The sequence below is a fragment of the Doryrhamphus excisus genome, chromosome 1 (assembly GCF_030265055.1).
Source record: "Doryrhamphus excisus isolate RoL2022-K1 chromosome 1, RoL_Dexc_1.0, whole genome shotgun sequence".
Lineage (NCBI taxonomy): Eukaryota > Metazoa > Chordata > Actinopteri > Syngnathiformes > Syngnathidae > Doryrhamphus > Doryrhamphus excisus.
In genome coordinates, this window is record NC_080466.1 from 1,736,895 (window position 1) to 1,759,072 (window position 22,178).

General features: G+C 40.2%; 1 protein-coding gene across 5 annotated transcripts in view; it reads right to left on the reverse strand.

The window, feature by feature from the left end:
• The window catches only part of nt5c2b (5'-nucleotidase, cytosolic IIb), a 30,483-nt gene that overhangs the window by 2,515 nt on the left and 5,790 nt on the right, over positions 1-22,178 (reverse strand). The window contains exons 3-17 of one of the 5 annotated variants that reach the window (XM_058091699.1): positions 18,984-19,057; positions 10,746-10,863; positions 10,526-10,621; positions 10,295-10,386; positions 10,151-10,208; positions 9,476-9,569; positions 7,036-7,089; positions 6,858-6,941; positions 6,684-6,725; positions 6,454-6,561; positions 3,403-3,469; positions 3,153-3,323; positions 1,742-1,793; positions 1,429-1,489; positions 756-932 (exon numbers count right to left, since the gene is read on the reverse strand). In XM_058091699.1, coding sequence (XP_057947682.1) covers positions 756-932; positions 1,429-1,489; positions 1,742-1,793; positions 3,153-3,323; positions 3,403-3,469; positions 6,454-6,561; positions 6,684-6,725; positions 6,858-6,941; positions 7,036-7,089; positions 9,476-9,569; positions 10,151-10,208; positions 10,295-10,386; positions 10,526-10,621; positions 10,746-10,863; positions 18,984-19,057 — 1,348 coding nt within the window. The other 4 variants (XM_058091700.1, XM_058091701.1, XM_058091703.1 and 1 more) reach the window with 4 other exon arrangements.

The following is a 22,178-nucleotide window of genomic DNA, read 5'->3' on the forward strand; positions in this document are numbered from 1 at the left end:
AAAAAGCCATAAAATAAAATTTTTTTTACAGTTGAGTTTACAATTTTTTTTACCATTTTTTATTATTTTATCTCATTTTTATAATAACAAACGGAAATGTGTACGACAATAATGATGTCATAGAAAACACAACTAGATTTACACAAATAAAGTTGTAATATTGCAAGAATTATTATATAAAAAAGCCATAAAATAAAAAAATTTTACAGTTGAGTTTACAATTTTTTTTACCATTTTTTATTATTTTATCTCATTTTTATAACAAACGGAAATGTGTACGACAATAATGATGTCACAGAAAACACAACTGGATTTACGCAAATAAAGTCGTAATATTGCAAGAATTATTATATAAAAAAGCCATAAAATAAATCTTTTTTACAGTTGAGTTTACAATTTTTTAAACCATTTTTTACCATTTTATCTCATTTTTATAATAACATAATAATAATAATAATGTCATTTTTTTAACAAAGTCAGTCACATTACAAAAATAAGATCTTTATTTTATAAGGAAAAACTGACAATTTCACGCAATGCTGCTTCTACCACCAGAGGGAAACCGGAGGTGCTCAGAGGGAGGCTGACGTCATTGCAGCATCTCAATGAATGCACACAATGCCTTATGGGAAAACATAAAAATGTATTTTTTTCCATTTTAAACTGGTATTGATGCACGTTTTGGCGACTGCGTGGCAATTTAGATGACACAGTGAGTCAGACTCTTCTCTCGTTTGTGGCGTACGGTTACTCACGAGCACGTGTGCAGCTCTGAAGAGGTAGCTGAACGGATAGTAGAGCAGGTTGATGAAGGAGGCTGCATAGAGGTCGGCATAGCGCATCACTTGAGAGGCAAACAGCGTCTGCCTGGAGCCGCTGCGGAAAAGGCTACCCATCATGCCGTAGCACATGTCCATGTCGTGGGTGACTTTCTGAAAGAAAACAAAGAGTTTCACCATGACGGTCGAGAGAAGAGTAGGAAGGAGGCAAAGGAGGAAAAAAAAGGAGGCATGGACAATGTGGGAGAGGGAATTGCTGACGGAAAAGTTAACCGAGACATGCGATGATACCGCCCACAATCTTTAAGCATACGTTCCGCTGCGTTCACGTTACATCCACGGAAATTATATGTACCACAAATTTTGAAGGTTTATTTTTTCTTTGCGTACTCGCACGCCGTCCCACACAATTTTGCAATTTTTGCAAAATTGCGAACCACTTCAGGGACAAAAACGCACGCAAGAGTAAACATGGCTTTAAGTTCACTGCGTGGTTATTCATTAATCTCGAGACCCCAGCAGTCACTGACAAAGGATAAACTCTTGCCCAAAGTGGAACTAAGATAAATCTCGCTTGACAAACACACTGCACACGTGACATCGAACCTCCCTTTTGTCGTCATGGAAACGGAGGCAATTAAAGCTGTACCTTCACTCTTCTCTGAATAGTGCTGATGTCTGGTCTCTCGTTACTGCTGCTGTCCAGATGTCTGAGGTGGGACAGTAAGAGATGATTAGAGTGGAGGCGTTGGGAGTGGGGGGAAGGGGGGGGGGGGGGGGGGGGGGCGGATATCAGTTTGCTGAATGAAGACGGTGGTGCAACGGCTAGCTAGCAGTGCCTGGTTATAAATAACATCAGCGAGGCAGGTTATCGGGCTGCTCCTTTAGACTTTACACTCGTGATGCAGAGTACCTTACACACAGAGTAGTACACACACACATGGAAGGGTTAAAGTTCTTACTTGTACAGTTCTGCCAAGAAAATGTCAAGGCCTTGCAGCTCCTCAAATAAAGCTGAAAAAGAAAAATAATCGTCATCATAATACATACAGTAAACCTCGGATATATCGGATTCAATTGTTCCCACTGGTTTTGTCCGATATAAGCGAAATCTGTTATATGCGTATACCGGAAAATGTCCGTTTTACGCATATATCGGATTTATATCCGGTATATGCGTAAATGGGATTTTATCCGTTATAAAAAGGCACTTCCTTGACTATGTTTCCAATGTACCTGGACGCGCAGGCAACGCTGCAAACGCTGCAAATGACGTCGTATAGCGGCCTGTCACGATTCGGCGAATCAGAGCGCCACGATGCGGCCATCCGATATATGCCAGGGAAATTGAATGGAAATGCATTGGAACGGGACTGGAGATTTTGTCCGAAATAGGCGAAATCCGTTATAAAAAATCCGATATATGCAATGAATTTTTATTGGAAATGCATTAACAGAAAAATCGGTTCTTTTTTATCTGTCCGTTGTGAGCGAATTTCCGATATATCCGAGTCCGATATATCCGAGGTTTACTGTATTTTACATACTGACTGATGACAAAGAGTGACGGGTTTCATCACAAAGATGCTTAATGTTCATAAGTGGTCTAAATTACATCCTCAACTTTTGTAAAAAATGTAATTAAAATTAAAAAAAAATCTTGATCAGTGCAGTACAGTAAACCTCGGATATATCGGATTCAATTGTTCCCACTGGTTTTGTCCGATATAAGCGAAATCCGTTATATGCGTATACCGGAAAATGTCCGTTTTGCGCATATATCGGATTTTATCCGGTATATGCGTAAATGGGATTTTATCCGTTGTAAAAAGGCACTTCCTTGACTATGTTTCCAATGTACCTGGACGCGCAGGCAACGCTGCAAACACTGCAAATGACGAAAAGTCACGATTCGGCGAATCAGAGCGCCACGATGCGGCCATCCGATATATGCAAGGGAAATTTAATGGAAATGCATTGGAACGGGACTGGAGATTTTGTCCGAAATAGGCGAAATCCGTTATAAAAAATCCGATATATGCAATGAATTTTTATTGGAAATGCATTACAGAAAAATCGCTTCTTTTTTATCTGTCCGTTGTGAGCGAATTTCCGATATATCCGAGTCCGATATATCCGAGGTTTACTGTATTTTACATATTGACTGATGACAAAGAGTGACGGGTTTCATCACTAAGATGCTTAATGTTCATAAGTGGTCTAAATTACATCCTCAACTGTTGTAAAAATGTAATTAAAATTTAAAAACAAATCTTGATCAGTGCAGTACTAGAATGTGGAGGCCCTAAAATGACGTAACACGCCCATTCATAGGAACAACAATGTTCATGTAATGAAAACTTTGGGCCTCACAGCTCTTGTCGGTCCACACGTGCAGCTCCTGAGCAAGTTCAGGAATGACCAAGAAGGTCCTCCAGCCTTGGCGTTTCTTGGACTTGAGTATGTCTCCAAAGATATGGTCCCCGATGTACACGATGTCCTTGCCTTTGGCTCCCAACAGGTCACATACAATGTCCGATGAACCTGCGGTAAAGCGGTGAACTACATCACGAAAAGGCAACATCTTCTGAATGAAGATTTTGCCTTTTCGTGAAGATCTTACCGCCGGAGTAGACGATGCCGTGCTGCAGAGGTCCTGTGTAGGTGCCAATCTTTAGCCGCCCTGTGGTCTGAAATGGCAGAATACTAGTTTGACAATGTTTGGAGCATCTCAAAAGAACAAAAGATACATCTTAAAGTAGTAAACCAAAGATTAATATTACAAAGTATGTGTACGTCAAAGGACACAATGATGTTTCCATTATTTGCGTACAAATAGATGTAAGACTAAAGTGATCTTGCACCAGTCAACGGGTAACTTTAATTCATGTCAGCCTCTTTCAATGTGATGATGACTCGGCAGTATTAACACTGAATAAGTGTTTACAGTGAATGTATAAATCAGGGGTCGGGAACCTTTTTGGCTAAGAGAGCCATGAAGACCAGATATTTTAAAATGTGTATCTGTGAGAGCCATATACATTTTTTTAAACATTGAATGCAATAAAATGTGTGCATTTTTATGTAAGACCAACAGTTTTAGATATAATGGGCTCTAATTACGTAGACCAGGCACACTACCCCACGCCAAGGGGGTGTGGCCAGCATACTTTCGTGAGCAGCGCAGTGTCCAATAATAAATCAAATACTTGCTGCCATTAATGCAACTTCTGCTGCTGCATAGTTTTGCACCGTATTCAGTATATTTCATTCTTTTGGCCATCTTTGCCAGAAGGCTTGGTTCTGCAGCTTTAGCTATTTGACTAAAGGAGGAAAGTTTACATTTACATCTTAATGACCGAGGTAGACTACCGCATTACCCAGTAATAATCGAGTTTTGGTGTTTGACCTGGAAAATATCATCAGGAAAGATAGATATGGTCGGCCGTATTGCAGTAGAAAATAGATGGACGGATTAAAATGCATAAGAAAGTTCATTCATTCATTTTCTACCGCTTTTCCTCACAAGGGTCGCGGGGGGTGCTGGAGCCTATCCCAGCTGTCTTCGGGCGTAAGGCGGGGTACACCCTAGACTGGTCGCCAGCCAATCACAGGGCACATATAGACAAACAACCATTCACACTCACATTCATACCTATGGACAATTTTGGAGTGGCCAATTAACCTAGCATGTTTTTGGAATGTGGGAGGAAACCGGAGTACCCGGAGAAAACCCACGCATGCACGGGGAGAACATGCAAACTCCACACAGAGATGCCCGAGGGTGGAATTGAACCCTGGTCTCCTAGCTGTGAGGTCTGTGGGCTAACCCCTAGACCACCGTGAAAGTTGTTGATTTTTAATATTTTTAACAGTGATTTCTGTGATGTTTACTTTATGTTAGCAAACATACATTTTTATTTCTGGTAAATGCTTGAGAGCCAGATACAGTCATCAAAAGAGCCCTACCTGGCTCCCGAGCCATAGGTTCCCTACCTCTGGTATAAATGGATGAAAGAAAGTCTCATGTCTGAGAGGAAAAAAAAACTCTCTAATAATGGCAGCTGTAGAACCTGCTGCTAACCGTTTATGTTGATGTGTAATTATGTATAGATGTAAGGGAGCTGCCAAATCCTCCCTCACTGATCAGGTGATTGGTCGGGGCACAAACATGGAGGCGCGCCCATGTGAGTGCAGGCCAGAGGCTGATCGCCTTAATCGGACTCTCCCAAGTGTCACCTGGAGGAGGGGGGATTAACTGGGTGGTAGTTTGGGAATCTAAGTTGTTATGTGTACTTGAGTCTTTAGTGTGGGACTCTTGAAAGACTTGTAATATAAAAGAAGGGTGTTATGAATAGGGTAAATAGGGTACCTTTTAGACGCATTGCCTCACCCTCTCATTGGGAACTATGGTTGGCCCTTCACAGGTAAAAGGGGCTGGGTGAAATTGTTTGTGAGAGGCCTGTTGTGTGTGCTGGGGGGGGGGTGCTGCTGCACTGTCTTGTGAAATAAACTCGAAGAGCTCTCAAGCCCATGTCTGGTGTACATTTCAGCTGCTATGGCTATCCCGGCCGGGCTAGTAAGAGGCCATTGTTTTCCAACTGAAAATCTTACTTGTAAAATAGATGTGCATTGCAGTAAATGCAGTAAAAAAAAAAATACAGTTCCCATGATGCTGAGAGTGCATTTCCAAGAAGTAGTGAATCAGCGTCTATTTCAAACTATGACATGTTTTGATGAAAGTCATGTGCAGTGAATTTTGATTTGACAAATATTAAGTAGGGCGGCACGGTGGTCTAGGGGTTAGCGTGCAGACCTCACAGCTAGGAGACCAGGGTTCAATCCCACCCTCGGGCATCTCTGTGTGGAGTTTGCATGTTCTCCCCGTGCATGCGTGGGTTTTCTCCGGGTACTCCGGTTTCCTCCCACATTCGCTAGGTTAATTGGCGACTCCAAATTGTCCATAGGTATGAATGTGAGTGTGAATGGTTGTTTGTCTATATGTGCCCTGTGATTGGCTGGCGAGGGTGTACCCCGCCTTACGCCCGAAGACAGCTGGGATAGGCTCCAGCACCCCCCGCGACCCTCGTGAGGAAAAGCGGTAGAAAATGAATGAATGAATGAAATATTAAGTAAATTTGATCAAATGTCAATTAAAAAACATTTTTAAAAACACCACAAGTTGCGAACAAGCGACACCGGGAACACGCGGTGCAGGTAGAATGGCAAGGTTTATACTGTGTGTAAAGCACTTAATGTGTGCTACCAACTGCCACTTCCGTATTATGTGTATTATCATTCACAGTAGTAATATCATAGTTCGTAGTCTGGCTGGTTTGTTCTCGCAAGACAGCTCTTCTATAAGCGAGAAATATCATCACGGTTCAATGTCGCGGGATCTTGTGACACACCTCGTAAACGCTAAAGAAGGTTGTGTGTGGCCGTGCGCCGATCTTACGACATCAGCACTTTCTGAATTGCTGACTGCAACAGGCAAGCTGGTATGTTTAAAGTCAACGGAATCAGCTATTTCTTTTTTACCATCCTGATGTTTGATTCGAACTTCAGCATTTCTTCAATGGCGAAACGTGGATGATTGGACAGATGTATATCGTGCGGTGTGGCTGGAGAGTACACATTCTCGTCATTTCCACTTCATCATCCAGCTGCTCACCGTGTCCACTTGTCGGAGCACCGTCCCTTCGCCAAAGAACAGCGGCTTCCTGGCGTCCACCAGGATGAGGTCAAAGTAGGACTGCCAGGGTCGGTGGGAGGTACCGGGCTAAAGTAGACGACATCACAAAGTTACACCCCCCCCACACACACAAATGGATTATAAAAATACAAGAAAGCATGTGATACATAACATATCTTTTTAAGATATGCTATGAAGACAATGTTTACCTTCGGGCCGTGGGGGAAATCAAACAGGTAGGTCATAATTTTCTGTGAAAACAAAACACATTTATGAAGGTTTCAATGCATGTTCACGGTGTGGAAAACAAAATATCAATAAAAAAATGACTTGATGTACTTGCAGATTATATCTATACGGGTACATACCTAAGTGCGTCTTACCTCGGTATATTTGTAGTCACTGTTGGTAGCCAAAAAAACCTTGGCCACTTCATTCATCCGGCTGAGGAGAAGAGGCAACTTTCCCTAGCAGGATGGAGCAAACCATTGAGGTGGTGACAACGAAGCCTCCTTAGCGATTCAAGAGTGCGTGAAACCTTTGTGAATACCAAGTACTTACATCTTTCACAACGTACTTCTCCAGATTCTCCACAGTTTTCTCCTTTAGAGTCCCCTGAAAGGTCGCATGTATAAAGTTCATGCAAACATCTTTCTCTATTTACATCCAAATATCAGTGTAGATTTATTCATTGAGTGACAGTTAAATAACTACAACCAAAACACTCAATCTCGCTGTGGGGTATACATGTTGTGCACATAAGAAAGCAGGTTGTGTGACCACAGCTTTTCTTCTTGTCCTTTTAGTCCAGGGCTCTACATTAAAAACTGAAATGACTTGCCCATGGGGAATCCTTAAGGTGAGAACTACTTGCCCCAACTTGCCCCATGTAAAATGAAAAGACTGCCATAATGATATGTAATTTTTTGTGGCATCACATGAGAATCTCAAATAAAGATGAAATGAGAGTACTACCATAATACCTTACACATGGTAGTCGTAGTAAGCAGTGATATTTATAAGTTGTGCACCACAATGAAACATTATTGATTAGACACATTTGTGTACTAGTAAAGTGTTTTTAATCCAGAAAAAAAAGCTCAATGGTCAAACAATAATTTTGAAGCAAAGGTGAGAAAAATCCACAGAGAAATGGAAGCGCTAGATTTTGTAGCTTGTGCAAAATCAGCACTTGGTATTGGATCTAATGGGTGGTGTTTCATTGTGACCACTTCAAATTGTCACAGCAATGTGATTCACTCACCTGTGCCATCATTTGATTTGCTAACCGCTAATAAAATACTTGTTTAGGAGGCACTGGTTCATCACTTTTTGATGTTTCCTTCAGAATTAGACGATGTTGGCAGCGCCGCCATGACGGATGTTTTCGTAGTCAAACGATCGCTGATTGGTTGATCGCGAACAAGAACGGGTGTGGGTAAAACACGGACTGTGGATTACGGCCCGCGGTCTAAATAAACGATTCTGATAGGTCCATTTCAAGATTTGCAAGGATTGCTTTGCAAATTACCACCGGAATTACGCAGTCCGTGTTTTACCAACACCCAACAAGAACCGCTTTAAAAAAACTCTTGGCAGTATGGCATGCTAAAGTGCACTTGCCCGACGGGAATATCACTGATTGGATTTACTTGCCCCAATTTTGTTTTAACTTGCCCCGGGCCATCGGTACAACGTTATTGTCGAGCCCTGTAGTCTTTAGTTTTAATGCTTACATGCATGATTTTGCACATGCGGAATTGAGTTATTGATTAAAGTCGGTCGCCCGATACAACTGTATGGCCCACTTGTGCAGCCTAGTAATAGGCTACTTCCGACTATCATCCCAAATACAAGTAAACAAGATACAGTAAACCTCGGATATATCGGATTCAATTGTTCCCACTGGTTTTGTCCGATATAAGCGAAATCCGTTATATGCGTATACCGGAAAATGTCTGTTTTACGCATATATCGGATTTATATCCGGTATATGCGTAAATGGGATTTTATCCGTTATAAAAAGGCACTTCCTTGACTATGTTTCCAATGTACCTGGACTGGGCAATGAAAAGAGACGTAAGGTAATGAGAATTTAACTTTATTGGACTCTGAGCATAACAAATTGTTAATTAAGCTAGGCCCTGTTACGCCCGTCAGGCCTACGTTATTTCCAATAGTGAGGTTAAGATCTCATTCACTGCTGGGCTAGTATTATTGACGTCACTCACTTTTATATTTGTCCTAAATCTGGAGCCAGGAGAAAGACAATAGGGAGTGACATCAACAAGATTAGCATAACGATGCGGACATGCGATATATGCGAGGGAAATTTAATGGAAATGCATTGGAACGGGACTGGAGATTTTGTCCGAAATAGGCGAAATCCGTTATAAAAAATCCGATATATGCAATGAATTTTTATTGGAAATGCATTACAGAAAAATCAGTTCTTTTTTATCTGTCCGTTGTGAGCGAATTTCCGATATATCCGAGTCCGATATATCCGAGGTTTACTGTATTTTACATACTGACTGATGACAAAGAGTGACGGGTTTCATCACTAAGATGCTTAATGTTCATAAGTGGTCAAAATTACATCCTCAACTGTTGTAAAAATGTAATTAAAATTAAAAAAAAAATCTTGATCAGTGCAGTACTAGAATGTGGAGGCCCAAGCGAATTTCCGATATATCCGAGTCCGATATATCCGAGGTTTACTGTAGCTAATGTTGGACCTGAGAGGGGGGCCTTGCTCACCTTTTCTGTTCTAGCTCATCCCAAAGATGGTTGATGTGGTTCCACACCAAACTGAGCATATGTATTTGTCTTTGTGCATTAGTGCATGGTCATGTTTGACCAGAACAGGGCCTTTCTAAAAGCATTCCAATTTATCGGAAGCATCTATTGTGTGGATATCATTCAGGAATATAAAAAAAAGCTACAGCAAAGTTTTCTTCTATAAGCATAACAAGGGACACAGCTCTCACAAAGGCTGTACCTTGAAATGGACCCAGTCAACAGCATCACGGACGTCTTGGAACATGCTCTTGTACGACATGAAGAGGTCCCCATCCTTAAATCCGGTTTCACAGCTAAAGGTGGAAAAGCAGAGACACACATATACAGCTGTCGCACAGTATCACGCGGTATTTTCACAGTATCTTTTCAAATACATTTGTTTTAGTTCTTTTTTTGGGTTTGTCTGTTTGCTTTTAAATGGGATAGCCTTCCCTTGATGGAGAGGTCCCCAGCCAAACAGGAAAGCATTCTCCCCCTAAAAGACCAACAACGAGGATTCAGAGGACAAAGACCATGCAGCCATTCCAGTTTTACATTTTCAAAATGTACAGGCCATTGGACATTGTCAACGTGAACATCCACAGTTAATCTCACTTATGATGAGATTTCCTTCGCTCTTAAAAGTTAGTAAAACGTGTTTTACATCTGTGTTATTAAAATAGCAAACCATGCTGTTTTACAATTAGTAGAAGTGAAGATGAATGACTAATTGTTCCAGATAAAAAAAATCACTTTATGAACTGATAGAACTGTTTGATTTCAGTGTGGACCCTCCCGTACCACGGGGCTTTGCTTTGCCCCAGGTTGGTTTGTATTGCTCAATATGCCCCGCCCACCAGCTTGCTGCATGACAGAGTAATGTGCGTCTTCTTACCTTGTGTATCTATCACAGTTGGAGAAGAAATCCACTAAGCATGCAAAGAGGTAGGTCTCTTTAAAAAAAAAAACAAAAAAAGGACATGTGTCAGTCGCAAGCATCATGCAAACACATACACCGACATAACTCCCTCATTGTTACCTGGCAGGTTGAAGAGCGTGTTCAGGATATAAAAGCGCTCTGTATCATCTCTCTGGATAAACTTGTTTGGGTAGCGCTCACGGATCTCAGGACTAGGGAGAAAGGAACCCGTTCAGAACAGACGGTGAGGACGCTGTTGCAGGCAAGCATACCGTTTGAGGACACAAACCTGACAGTGACACTAACAATCTTCCTCAGAGACGAGGAGAGATGAATGTTCAGAATCCTCACCCTCTGAGGAAGTTGAATCCATGGACGCAGACCAGTATATTACCGTAGGCGTCAACCTTCAACAGGTTTCCATACATGGTGTCAAACACGAGGCCCCTGCGATAAATCGACAAGTACTACTGTTAAATGTCTGTATTCACACTTCATTTCAGGAAAGGCTAGTAAATTAGCTCGGGGATACTAGTCGTGACAGCAGTTAAGAGTCGTTTGATCGGCCCACCTGGTAGGAAAGGATGGATCATACACAAAGCTTAACAGTTCCTGTGGGTAACCGATGGAGACCAGTCGCTCCACCGTAAGCTCAAATCCCAGTGACTCGTACTCTGGTGATTTATACACTAGAAAGGAAAGAGGAGTGAGATTTAAGTAATTGCAGTACATTTTAGCCACCTCTTGCTAGTCATCATTAGCTTCACATAATTCTCATGGCCTTTTTTCCAGCCATCCTGTTGACATAGTAAAACAGTAAATACAGTCGTCGTTTTCTCACGAGTGAACTGGAGCCTATCTCAGATGACTTTGGGGTGAGGCATGAGATACAATCCTGTCGTCAAAACATATAAAGGTATTCAACTAACCATTAACATTCATTTATGGACAACATACAGTAGATTAACCTGCAGGGCTCGACAATAAAGATGTACCGATGGCCCGGGGCAAGTAAATCCAATCATTAATATTCCCGTCGGGCAAGTGTACTTTAGCATGCCGTACTGACAAGAGTTTTTTAAAAAGCGGTTCTTGTTGGGTGTTAAAACACGGACTGCGTAATTCCGGTGGTAATTTGCAAAGCAATCCTTGCAAATCTTGAAATGGACCAATCAGAATCGTTTATTTAGACCGCGGTCCGTAATCCACAGTCCGTGTTTTACCCACACCCGTTGTTCGCGATCAACCAATCAGCGATGGTTTGACTACGAAAACATCCATCATGGCGTCGCTGCCAACATCGTCTAATTCTGAAGGAAAACATCAAAAAGTGATGAAGCAGTGCCTCCTAAACAAGTATTTTATTAGCGGTTAGCAAATCAAATGATGGCACAGGTGAGTGAATCACATTGCTGTGACAATTTGAAGTGGTCACAATGAAACACCACCGATTAGATCCAATACAAAAATAATAAAGTGCTGATTTTGCACAAGCTACAAAATCTAGCGCTTCCATTTCTCTGTGTATTTTTCTAACCTTTGCTTCACAAATTATTGTTTGACCATTGAGCATTTCTTTTCTGGATTAAAAACACTTTACTAGTACACAAATGTGTCTATTCAATAATGTTTCATTGTGGTGCACAACTTAAATAATAATAATAATAATAATAATAATAATAATAATAATAATAATAATAATAATAATAATAATAATAATAATAATAATAATAATAATAATAATAATAATAATAATAAATATTATAAATATAATTAAATATAAATATAATTTGAGATTCTCATGTGATGCCACAAAAAATTACATGATATCATTATGGCAGTCTTTTCCTTTTACATGGGGCAAGTTCGGGCAAGTAGTTCTCACCTTAACCCTTGTATTATGTTACGGGTCAGTTTGACCCGTTTCAGTTTTTGTGTTGACCAAAGTACTGGTTATCCTTTCTTTTTCTTCATGAAATTTTGTGACTTTTCCTCATCTAGGGTCATGAATACAAAAACTGAAACGGGTCAAATTGACCCGTAACATAATACAAGGTTAACTAGCATGATTTGTTAACAAATCATGCTAGTTATGCTAGCATGATAACAAATCATGCTAGTTATGCTAGCATCATGCTAGTTATGCTAGCATGATTTGTTATGCTAGCATTAGCATTTGTTATGCTAGTTATGCTAGCATGATAACAAATCATGCTAGTTATGCTAGCATGATTTGTTAACAAATCATGCTAGTTAACCTTGTATTATGTTACGGGTCAATTTGACCCATTTCAGTTTTTGTGTTCATGACCCTAGATGAGGAAAAGTCACAAAATTTCATGAAGAAAAAGAAAGGATAACCAGTACTTTGGTCAACACAAAAACTGAAACGGGTCAAATTGACCCGTAACATAATACAAGGGTTATGGATTCCTATGGGCAAGTCATTTTGGTTTTTAATGTAGAGCCCTGACCTGACAGCCATCTCTTTGGAATCTGAGCCAGACTTACACAGAAACTCCTGACTCTCAGACCCGATGTGCTAACCACACTTCCTGTGTGCAGCCACGACAGACAGCGTAAGCAGGATTGTGCAAAAGTTGTACGAATCTTAGTGGAGAAGTGGCTCATGGGCCAAGCAGGATCACATTCATCACATTTGTACTATTTATGTTTAATAACAAAGACAGTCGCCTATCCAGTGAAAAGAACATTAAGGGATTTTTTTTTAAATATTGCATATTTCTTATGTGATGGGGGAATCTCAGAATGTTTTCAACTAAATGGTACATTTGTACAACCTTTATGTCACAAAATTGTGTTATATACACAGAATGTGTATGTTTTACTCCGTCTAATGCTACGTTCACACCGACGCCGAATGTCGCGCTTTGAATCGGCGACGAATTCGGCGTCATTTTTCAAAAAATCTCACGATCTCCTCAGATATGTTTATGCTCTGTTAAGCTCTGTTACGCAATGGAAAATTTCGAGATCCCGACTGCATCCCGCCTCTGATCCAGAGCATATATAAAGATGCAGCAGATCCATTGATCCTTTGAACCAAGCTCTGTTAAGCTTTCCTACGCTTTGAGCAAAACTTTGATAAGCTTTGTGACGCTTTGATAAGCTTTAATACGCTCTCCCCGCTTTACGCAATTCGTGACAGATCGCCTCAAATTTTTAAACAGTTTAAAAAATTTTGGCGCTCTTGCCGAATGTCCCGAATTGCTCAAACCTTTCTTACGCTGTATTACGGTCTTTACGCTTTCATTAAGCTTTGTTACGCTTTGCCGCCGCTTTGCTCGCCGATTTGCTCGCCGATTTAATTCGCCATCGATTCGGCGTCGGTGTGAACGTAGCATTAGTACCGGTTTGGGCACCGTTTAAGCACCAGCTTGAGTACAGATTTGGCACTGGCATTGCATAATAATGTAAACGACACCCGACCCTACTGTTTCTTAGACAGCAATACAGGTTGGAAAGTCTTATGATTCCATTTCTAGACAACTGCAGTGCCAAACGTCATCCGCTTAAACAACTGTACATGAGTACATGGTATTTATTGTGACCACAAAGTATAGGGTAAACACTGCTCAGTTTTGCATTACACTTTACATAACACCAGCCCTGACAATGTGTCGTTGGCGTGTGTACAATCATATCACTTTGCTTCTATCGCAACATACTCTACCACAGGGGTGCTCACACTTTTTCAGCATGCGAGCTACTTTTAAAATGACCGAGTCAAAATGATCTACCCACTACAAAAATGCAAAACATCTATTTATTTTCAAATGTATTGAGGATTATTTGTACGTACAATGTATGTTGATGTACCTTACATAACCAAATGAGCCAATATTGCAAAACACACATAATTAACTATTAACATTTTTTGTAATTACCTGAGTTTACTTTGATGACTTGCACTGAATTGAACCAGCCAGGGATGCATAGTCCGGACAGTAGCTGCTGATAGCCAGCCTCAAGCACACTTCCAAATGTTTATCAGTCATGGATAATATCCGTATCATAATATCCGTATAATATTCCATATCCGTATGGAAGTGATATGTTTTTTGCCTTTTTACTTGGTCCAGTTTTTGCCTTTTTACTTGGTCCAGCTCCTTCACTCATTTTAGTGACCATAAACTTTAGCGAGGGCTTAAAATCTGACGCAATTCGCCGACTAGCTTAGCACTTTGCATCGTTGTTTACGCATGAGCGGTGACCTAAAGGTCAAAATTCAGTTGTCATCTGACTGGTTGTTCTGTATGTCAATCAAGTAACGGGGATGGATGATAGGCTGACATCGTAAGTTCTGCTGCACTTAGAGACGTTGTTTGATTTGATTGGTCGCCCGAAGGGCAACATTCAGTTGTCATCTGAATGGCTGCCCTGTATATCAATCAAGTGACGGCATTGATGCTGGGATGATATTTTTTTAACGTCACGCCGCGATCGACCAGTACCACCTCTGCGATCGACCGGTAGATTGCGATCGACTTAATGAGCACCCCTGCTCTACCATCATTGGGTGCATGTGTGGATGAGACAAACATTTGTCCGTTATGCAGAATCGTACTTTATAAACGGAGCCAACTTATTATAGCTGAATGCTGATCTTAAATGACTACGCCCTCGTTCTGCTTCATTTATACTGTGTGACTGGGTGGCTACAACATTTTATGGTCCCATATGTAATAAAAAAATACCTATGCCTTATCTTGTGGGTGGTTTGGATAGCTCATTTCCTGCGAATGCATCTCACAAGAAGAAGGAAAGTGCTGAATGCGCTACTGTTGGGAGTACCGGTAATAGGAGGAAGAGCCAAAGGACTGCTGATGTCGGTAGGATTTATCTTGTGAGGAACATAAAACTCTCACGTCTGTTGCAATGTATGTGATTAGTCTGGTTGATCACCTGACAGATCAGAGCTGTCACAATCGCTCTGTACTATACTGATGTGTAAAAGGTGAACAAATGTAATTAATTATCAAGTCCACAGTGACATCTTATCTGCTCCCTAATTCATGGACAGTGAATGGCAATGTTTCTTGGACAATGAACTATGGACTGAACCTGTGAGTCACACAAAACAGTGACATGTTGGAGATAGTATAGTTGATTAAGTTGACTTATGGTACACATGAGTCACTTGGTTTTTTTTAAGATGATATCGTCCACCCAAAACTGCTGCGTTGATTCAGTATTTGAAGAGCTTGCAACCAAAAGGCGCTAAATCCAATTTTCACTCAGTTGCATGTTTTTCATGAGTTTAATAGACCTTTGTCATGTGTATCCAAATCACATATTTTGGTCTTGAAAAAAAAGTGATATGAAATGTATGCTTTCAACCAAAAGGCGCTATTTCCATTTCAGATTTCAACCAAAAGGCGCTAAATCCAATTTTCACTAAGTTGCATGTTTTTCATGAGTTTAATAGACCTCTGTCATGTGTATCCAAATCACATATTTTGGTCTTGAAAAAAAAGTGATATGAAATTTATGCTTGCAACCAAAAGGCGCTATTTCCATTTCAGATTTCAACCAAAAGGAGCTAAATCCCTTTCTTTATTCTTTATTCTGATTGGCCCAAGTTTCCCATCTATTGATAATCTGACCAACCAGAGAGAAGAATACAATTGGCACTGCACATACAGAAAGCCAGTATCAGTGCGCATTCTGTTTTGTTTGTGTACATTTTGATCGAATACGAAGTCGCAAAAAATACTGCAATTTATACAATCCTAGTGCAGTTTTACCATGAATGAGCTGGCTGATATAACAAATAACCCAAGGAAAAGACAGAAGAATGAAGGAGAATGGAAGAAAAACAAGGCTAAAATGAGATCAAATAGTTTGATTCAGTCCCATATGTGCCATTTGGTGTTAGGGAATTGATGTGCGTGTGGCTGTATGTTGATGTGAACATGAAAATAAGAGATATTCTTGGATGTTTAATTGTCTATTGTTGAAATGAATGAAATTTAAAATTTTATCAGTAACAGTGTACTAGTGGTAGGTTATAACATTTTGTTTCTGTAATGTGTGACGGTGAACGAGTGCATGTGTGTGTGTGTGTGTGGGTGGGGGGGTGTATTGTATGTTGAGAATGGCTTCTGTGTTGTAATTATTGTATTAGCATAGCACATTAAAGCACCTTACATTCTTTTATAACAATGCCATTGAAGAAGTTAAAGGTGACTTCAAATTTATTTCAGCCAAAAGGCGCTAAATCCATCATTTCAGCCAAAAGGCGCTAAATCCGAAAAAAAAAAATAATTAAAAAATATATATAAAATACATGTTGTGTGCAGGATTTTTATAGCATGCATTTTTATGACCTATATTGATAGCTCTTTCATTTGCAATATAGACTTGATGACCAAATACATTGATATGTGCGTAATTAAAAATAATTGATTTTCTCGAAATCAGTCAAAATGGATTTAGAGCCTTTTGGTTGCAAGCTCTTCATTTTGATAACATGTTTACTCCGTTGTAAAGCCTCTTCACACACAAACAAATACACACACTGGACACTCGTGTGGGTTTGTATCAACACCAGCCTGGGTGTTTTGCACATGAATCAACAAGGACACTTGATCAAGCGTGAAAATGAAAAAAATGCCAAACTTTCAATGTAAGTTTAAATGAGCCCTCGGCAGACTGGCGAGCCAGACCCTCGCCACCGCCAAGAGCTACATGTTTACCCCGAGGCCAGACTAGAACTGTGATGAGCTCTGAGGATTACAATGGTATCTGACACTGGGGACAAGAATATGTCAGATGTTATAAATATAAAATGGAGAATGTGCTTGTGTTGATGGTGCCTTCCTTTAATCCCACTGGGATTGTGGGAGGAGGACTTTGAAGGGAGAGAAATGTTGCTTGATGATAATGATAATGACAAACATATCTTGGACCGTTTCTGGTTGTTAGTGCAAAAAAAAAATGAGCAAAACGTAGCAAAGAGTGCAGTACAGTAGACATTTTGTTTGAATGAGGCCTTGTCCTGTTCTTTGGCATGCTCACTAATCCTCGGTCTGTTTCTGTATTAGAACCACGTAGGCTCTCGCAGCTCAATGCCCCATTCGTCTCTGAGGCCCAGCTGTGGTCCCCCAGTAAACAGAGGGTCTGGGCCCTCTGCCCAGAGCGGTAGCACTCACCAATTACACTGTCTTTCCACTTCCTCTCCCCCTGTCCCCTCTCCCTTCTCCTCCCTCCTCCTCCTTCCACCTCAATCGCTTGTCATATTTTCTTTCCCGAAGCTCTGGTTCGCTACAAAGAAACCTATTTTAAGAGTTGTTTGCCCTCGGTCACCTCTGCCATCAACATTCTCACTTTCTCTAGATCACAGCCAGCTCTGTTTTTACATGTTGACCTTGCCGTGCACAGACCTCAACTTAGCATGCCATACCACATCTTAATCTAGGCTGTAAAACCTGCCGTTTAGGAGATGATTCATGTCTTTACATAATAATTAGAATAAGAGCCTTCTGTCAGGAAAGATGACGTTAGCTTGACAGTTTGGTGACTATCAACAAACAAAAACGTATCCTGCAAAACCACAAAGTGCTTGGTCAGAATGAAAAATCCAACTAAATAATCAGAGCAATGATGTGTAAATTGAACTGTTTTGCAATTTTGGGGCTCGTGGGAGGTCACCTCTGCTCTGCTGGAAGCCCTTTCTCGTATTTCTCACACTGACATGATGCATGTGTGCACTAACACCCTACACACACACACACACACATGCAACCACACACAGCCTCCCCAGAGGTGAGACGAGACACAAACTTCAATCAGAGAACATCATGGTGACGTTATTGTCAATGGTTCCATGTGCTGGAGTGTTTCTATGTTTGTGTACGTTTGTAAATAGGTGTGCGTATTTACGTTTTACAAGCTTGGTCACCCCAGGCCTGTATGTAATATGCACCACTCTTACACAAAGTAAACAACACTGCAACTTCTATTAATAAACCACTGAATCGCATATGTATTAACTGTCCTAAGCAGGAACAAGCAGCGATCCCAGACTTATCCTAGTCTAATGTTTGTTTAATAAGCAAAGTAACTCAAAGTCAAATATTTGCTTGTCTTTGTTAAAATTCCTGGCAAATGTCTGTGGCAAATGTCTGAAGGAAAACTAGGTCATGTTCTCCTTTTCTAATATTTGATTATGCACGGATACGCATTTAACAACTCTTCTCTTGTGTGATATCAATCAGGATTTATCATTTCTGAGGAAGACCATCAGTGCTGAGAGCTCTAGGGTCCGTGGATTTGATAAAAGGATACATGATATCCATGCTTCTTGCAAACATTGACGCTTGGTTATGAGCTCCCATAAACAGAGCAATGTCAACAGCTGAGCGTCCTGCTCGCTGAGCAGGAATGGAGTCGAGTCGCACGGCCAGAGAGGGACTACAAGTGATTCCCGTTCTCATAGGAGCCATCACTCGAGAACTTCACAAACAAACGTGACCCCCCCCTTCACAAAGTCATAGTTTATTTTGGGATCTGCAGATTAAAATCTGCGGCTGAGTCACAACGTGGCAGGATAATTTTGGCCCAGTTACTAGTCAGTCGGAGAAAGTATGTAAACACCTTTGTGTACAGTGTGTTATGCTGAACTTTCGTAACACGCGTGTTAAATAGAAGAGCTGCAAAGCTGTGACTGTCACTTCATTGTTAACAATCAATTTAGAGACATATTAACGTAACTATTCCTGTAACCACAATGCAATATTTCAACTGCTCCATTTGTTCCCGGAGTTGTTTAGTGAAGTGTACGTACCTGCCAAAGTGTAATCCATATCGAAGCCAAAGCACTTAATCTTCTCCATTGCCAAGCTTCTGTTGACAAACACTCTAGAGGAGACACACCGACGTACATGTGTTACTTGCAATCTTCAACAATAGCAGTAATTCTCCTGCATAATGGACAAAAATGTTTACTTAAGCTGTTTAATAGAGTAAATGGACCGTCGTAATGGGTGCATTGAGCAGCCATATGAGGCCGATAATGAGACAAAGTAATAAAGAAGCCATAGTAACATGTCTGAGTTTCTGATTTGGGTATTGCGTGCAGTCCACATTGAAGCTGTCTTGTGTTTCAGCACTTTAGGTATAGCGGACATCATGTCCATCAGCAGAAGATTCCAAATACCAACAGTTGCCAAGAGGAACCGTGAAGAGGGAAATGAGGCTTGTTAAACAATGCTGGCAACCTTGCTGAATGCCATTATTGTTTAGACCAGGGGTCTCAAACAGGCGGCCCGCGGGCCAAATGTGGCCCGCAGGACACTAGTTTGAGGCCCCTGCCTTGATATGAAAGTTTAATGTTAGCGCGGCCCGCGCAACTTTGATATGGATGCTGTATGGTTAAAAAGGTTAAATAACTGTTAATAGTTATCCTCCCTATCCGTGTGGAAGTGGTAAGTTTTTGGCTATTTAAGTTTAAAGGAAATAACTTGAAGGCTACCGTTTAGGTCGCTAGCTCTCGAGTTTGCGAGTTAGCATGTGTCTCATGACCCTGCAGTTGCGCAATATGTTGTAAATAAAAAGAGTATAAATGTGACTATAGTCGTGTTTTGTCATGTCTACAGGGCTCTAATAATGCTTTGTTCATTTTAATATGAAAAAAATAATTTGTTATTATAACCCACCAACTATATGTGGTTTCTTAAGTTTTTATTATTTGCCGTTTTATTATTATTATTATATTTATTTATTTATTACTGATTGATTGATTTTCTTTATTCTTGATTTGTTTATTTATTTTTCATCTTATTTTGTGTAGAAAAATAAAAAGTGAGATATTTGAGAACAGTGGAATGTTTTATCAGAGCTTTTCTTGTAAAAAATCAAAGTTTATTCATTTTTCTGTTTTTAATAAATGCGTTTTTTTGTTTTTTTTTTGAAAACCTGATGCGGCCCAGTCTCGCCCAGTGGCCCCCAAGTAAATTGAGTTTGAGACCCCTGGTTTAGACTCTAGAAAACACACTCAGCAACAATTAGGTCAACAATCAAACAGACCGAAAAACTAACATTTTAACGTTGTTCACTAAAATGGTGAACAACCTGCTAATGTGACAGGGACATCTATTTGTTAGCTTTTAGATCTGCAATTTTAGTCATATATCATAGGAGAGAGAAACAGATGAGTTCTGTCATGTGACAGGTGGCGGTACGCTACTATTCCTGGCAAATGTCGATCCCTGAGACTTTGTGACAGTCGGCCAGGAAACAGCTCTACTGTCCTATCCACCCCGTAAATCAGTCAGTGGGTGCACAGTGGCTACACTGATAGACAGTATTTACATAGCCTGGCTGGCACTGCTAGCTTAAACGCTTACTGCCAGGACACAATGCCTGAGGACATCTTTGCATTTATTAATGTCAATGTGGAGATTGCATATTTCATGTCTTAAAAAACATGTTATTGATGCACTCACCCCAAATTTTAAAGTAAATGCAGAGATTATGCCATTTATTTTACATCACATTAAAAAAAAAGTAAAATACTACATCCATCACATTTTCACATACTTTCATTACTTAACTATTTTGGAAAATGCATGCAAACCAGCCAAAAAAAAGATACTGTATCAAACATATATACTGTCGAGGTAGTGTTACGCATAATTGGCACAGTTTAACATAACTCATCACTAACGGTTTCATCTCCAACTCAAGTCAGACACCAAATACCTTGCAGCAGATCCATGGTGCACAAGCTCCCATTTCGATGTTTGTCCAGGAGAGGAGTGGCGATGCATTCTATGTCAAATTAAACCTCACTTTGACTCTCTGACCTGCCTCAGCGGGCCACCACAGGGCCAACAAACAATGAACCCCCCCCCCACTCCACCCTCTCTCCCCCGCCCCTCTCTGCTTTCTTACCATTCAGACATTTTCTGAGTTGCAAAAATGATTGTGGTTATTCTGTGTCATTCTCTATTGTTGTGTGTCATTAGTCAGAGTTGTTGTTGGGTGGCGTGACATTTATGGGCCTTCAAAGACATCCAGAACAGTCACAAGTCAGGCAGAACCGAGCAAGCTTCAATCACGTCACTCGGCGGAAGAGGTCATAGGGGATGGACTTACTTGCCCTCAACTGGAGGCCTGAGACTCTCTTTCTATGTTCTCATAAATCAAAGCTCCTAAATATCCTAATGTGAAAGTTAATAAGGAAAAAAAACGTGTTTGTGAGTACTTGCTTTTCATCACTGACTATTTTAGGCTTCAGGAATTCATACATAAGTCAGCATACAGTGGAACCTTCAGGTTGTTGTTGTTGTTGACATCACTTGAATTTTTTTTTTCCTTTATTTGGGCAAATATATGAATCATTACAGTGCATTTCTTACATCAATCAAAATATAACTTTCCATTATTTACATTTGTATTCAACTATCTGATCCCAAGCCCAAAAGGAGTAGGCTGAAGCAAAAGCTTATAAATGCCTACCCCTTTTTGTAGGATATAATCATGTTCATGCCACTGTCTTGTTTCCCCTGTTATTATTATCATTGTAATATTATTATTATTGTCATTATCATTATAATCTTTATCATTATTACCATCATTAATATTACCATTTTCATCATTATAGTTAAAAATTTTATTTTTTATATTGAATTATTTAATTTTACAGACTTCATTGCTTCTTGTAGAGTGTAGAGATTTCATCTGTTATTTTCTGAAATCCGCAGTCTTTGTGTGTCAATTTATTAGCCCACTTTTTTGTGACATTTACTTATTTTCTGGATTGCACGTGTCTAATCTTATGCATTAAAAAACAAGAACTTGAGAATGTTCAATTCAAAATATTTTCCCCATTTTCTGTCCTCTGGCAATATTTTTAAGGAACAATTTGTGTTTTGTTCAAACAACAACAACTTCAAAAGGGACCGTATTCTATTAGAACCCTGTGGAGCACTATATTAAGTTTACTTTAATGTACTCCTTAAATATCAAGTTGCGTACA